Here is a 3,258-nt window from a genome sequence, read left to right as displayed (position 1 = left end):
CACGCGTCACTGTTTCGCTCTGGGGAAGGACGATGATCAGCCTACCGTGCCCCTCGAGCGTACCTTCTCCCCGACGATGACGATCCGGTCACTGTTCGTGGCTCGTTTTCCGCTGCCGGTGACATGATGTACACCGGGGATCAGGTTACATCTATGCCTCCCCCGCCTCACCGCAAGGATGAGTCTAGCATTCGCCGCCGACTCTCGTCCTCCAGTCGCCGCGGGCTCGAACCGGGCAGCCGGACGACGGCCGAGACGGAAAGCCCCAATGAAATGGTCACGCGTCGTGAGATTGAGGAAAAGAACGTCGAGGTCGGCAAGTGGCTCACCGGTAACGTCGTGCAGAGCCCTCCCGCGGAGCAATCTTCATCGTCCATTGCCCAGCTCGACAAAGCGGACCCCAACAGACCGGACGACGACAAGATTGCCCTCGGCGACCAAACCGAGAACAAGTATCTGTCTAATCAGGTCTACTTTCACCCCGGAGGCGGCGAAATGACCCAGACAGACCTTGACATCTTACACGCCAACAGCAAGTGGGGCGACGCGCCCATGTCACATCCCATCAGTAGTCAGGGCGAGCGCTTCCAGCCTGAGTCCTCCCAAGCGGCCATTGCAAGATACAACAAGATGTGGGACAACGAGTCGATCGTTTCCAAGGCTGCGACGTGGGGTACGCGCCGGCGTAGTCTCCCGAGCTTGCTCGATGTCGACATCGAAAGCGTAACGAGTGGCAAGCTTCTCAAGAAGCTCAGCATTGCTCGTGGTGAAGGCACTCGCCCCGACCGAGGTGTGCGGCGGCCTAGTCTGCTGCAAGACTTGCGAGGCCTCGTCAGGCGGCCCAGCGGCAGTGGACTTCTCAAGCGATCCAGGAACAACAACGGAGAGGAGAGCCCTCAGCCGGGTGGTAGCCAGAGCCCTGAACGGCGTGACAGCACACCGCACCTGGCACCGCCGTCACGCACCTCGAGCTGGGGTAACAAGAAGGGCCCAGTACCCAGCATCAACACTGCTCTCGTGTCGATGGGCAATAGTGTCGCGTCAATCGGCACGACCCACGCACGGAACAGCTCCATCAGCGCGACGTCCATCACCTCGCCCAGGAGCCCTTTCAACAACACTTTGCAAGTGAAGAACACCCTCCGGCGTCCGAGGAGCAAGTCGGATCTTCCAAAACCCAGTCCCAGCAACGAGACGCACTCCAATTTGGTTGGTATGTGGCGGAAGACTGGCGGCCCACCCGTTGCGACCTTGGCTACGAGCACCAACGTAGACGTCGAGGACGAGGACGAGGACGAGGACGACGGCGATGACGGCGACATGAAGATCGAATCGAACAGGACCATCAGCGACATCACGCCCACGTTTGCCGGGTTCCAGCAGCACATCCTACGACTAAACCCAAGCCTGGAGACGAGTTGCAACTATCTGGTGGAGCGGATCGCCCACCAGCAGATCATCCGCTACAAGCAACTGCTCAACTTCAAGAAGAAACACTTGCAGGCCGGTGCCGACTGCTCATGCGGACCTCTTTGTGTGGCTTTGGGTGGGAGTGCCACGATTCTTGATCAGAAAGGCGCCCCCAAGAGCCTGGACCCGTTGTCGGCCAGCTATGACATTGACGATGGCGATATGACGCCGATCGAAGGTGCCATTACGCAAGAAAGCTTTCCCACGGATATTCCGATGCCACTCACTCCGAGTCTTCCAGCCGAATTCGAATGCCAGCTCTGCTTCCAAGCTAAGAAGTTCAACAAGCCTTCTGACTGGACGAAGCATGTTCACGAGGATGTCCAGCCATTCACGTGCACCTGGGACCGATGCCGGGATCCAAAGATTTTCAAGCGCAAGGCGGACTGGGTGCGCCACGAGAATGAAGGCCACCGTCACCTCGAATGGTGGACGTGTGACGTGGAGGACTGTACCCACACGTGCTACCGTCGCGACAACTTCCTGCAACATCTGGTGCGCGAGCACAAGTTTGCCGAGCCCAAGTTCAAGAACAAGGCTGCAGTGAAGCAGCAGAGTTCTGACCCTACCTGGCAAAAGGTGGAGCAGTGTCATAAAGACACGCCGGTGAAGCCTCAGGACGAGCCGTGCCGGTTCTGCGGAAAGTCATTCCCCTCTTGGAAGAAGCTCACAGTCCATCTCGCCAAGCACATGGAGCAGATCAGTCTCCCTGTCTTGCGTCTCGTGGCGGAGAGAGAACTCGAGCCAGATACCATCATCAGCCCCGTCCAGGATGCCCCGCCCCGCAATGCTTTCAACACCGCCGCGCCTTTCAACGAGTCGATCTCCAGCCGCACCGACTTGTCGCCCCAGTTTCGGCACGGGCCGGCAACATATCCGCCTCCGGCTGGGCGCCCATGCGGCCTGGTCACCGATCCAAGGGCGTTCGGTAACAACAATGGCGTCTCGTTCGGGTACATAGACAACATGCAACAGTACGACGATTCCCTGTTCTCGTCCACGTACGGCGATAACGGCCAAGAGCTGTATTCGTCTCCGCTTATTGACCAAACGAACGGATTGGGCTTCGGCCATCCAGACTTTCAGAACATGGCCTTGCCGACGAATGTGTACGGGGGAGGACAAGGACAGTACATGACAGTGCCGCCCAGCGGGGAGCCATTCCCAGCGCTCGACGCGGACGCCCTTGGCTTGCACCAGCCCGGTGTGGGCCAAATGTCGATGGACAGTTCTCTACAGTACGGCATGTTGATGGGACAAGGCCACGCTCACGGCCACGGCCACGGCCAAATCTCAGCCCACCCAAACATGGCGCAGTATGCAGCGCAAGGCAGGACGTCGCCGTACTCGCGGTCACCGCACCAGGAGATGAACGGCTTCTATGCTGCTCAGTGAGCATACACATTCTTACCTTCTTCGCACCGTTTCTCTTTCTGTTCTTCACATTTGTTTCCTCGCCACGATTTCAGAGCGATTACTTGATCCAAACACATTGTATGGCTGAGGTTTTTGGATACCCTTTTCTCCTACCATTGCTTGCTTTTATCTTATACGCTTCTCCTTTTCCCTCTCCTTCTTGTCACTTATCCTCCTCCTTCTCCTCCTCCTCCTCCTCCTCGGAGATGGCATTTACGAGGCTGAGAAAGGTCCTGATTTTTGGTGGGGTTTGTCTTCTCCATTCACGAAGTAACGGCATAAGCGGTTGGTTCATGACGAGGTGCGGTAATGGTCCCGACGAACGGGATGCAACGGACCATGTTCTATTTTCGAGGGATGCAGAGTAGAGTT

General features: G+C 57.6%; 1 protein-coding gene across 1 annotated transcript; it reads left to right on the top strand.

The window, feature by feature from the left end:
- Nucleotides 1-126: 126 nt before the first annotated feature.
- Nucleotides 127-2,865, top strand: VDBG_04451 (conserved hypothetical protein; the record flags this gene model as incomplete). The annotated part of the gene is made up of 1 exon (XM_003004799.1): nucleotides 127-2,865. One exon carries the CDS (start codon nucleotides 127-129, stop codon nucleotides 2,863-2,865), a length of 2,739 nt encoding a protein of 912 aa, XP_003004845.1.
- Nucleotides 2,866-3,258: the final 393 nt, after the last annotated feature.

The sequence above is a fragment of the Verticillium alfalfae genome, genomic scaffold (assembly GCF_000150825.1).
Source record: "Verticillium alfalfae VaMs.102 supercont1.5 genomic scaffold, whole genome shotgun sequence".
Lineage (NCBI taxonomy): Eukaryota > Fungi > Ascomycota > Sordariomycetes > Glomerellales > Plectosphaerellaceae > Verticillium > Verticillium alfalfae.
The sequence above is the reverse complement of the archived record's forward strand: the minus strand, read 5'-3'. Positions and strand labels throughout refer to the sequence as shown.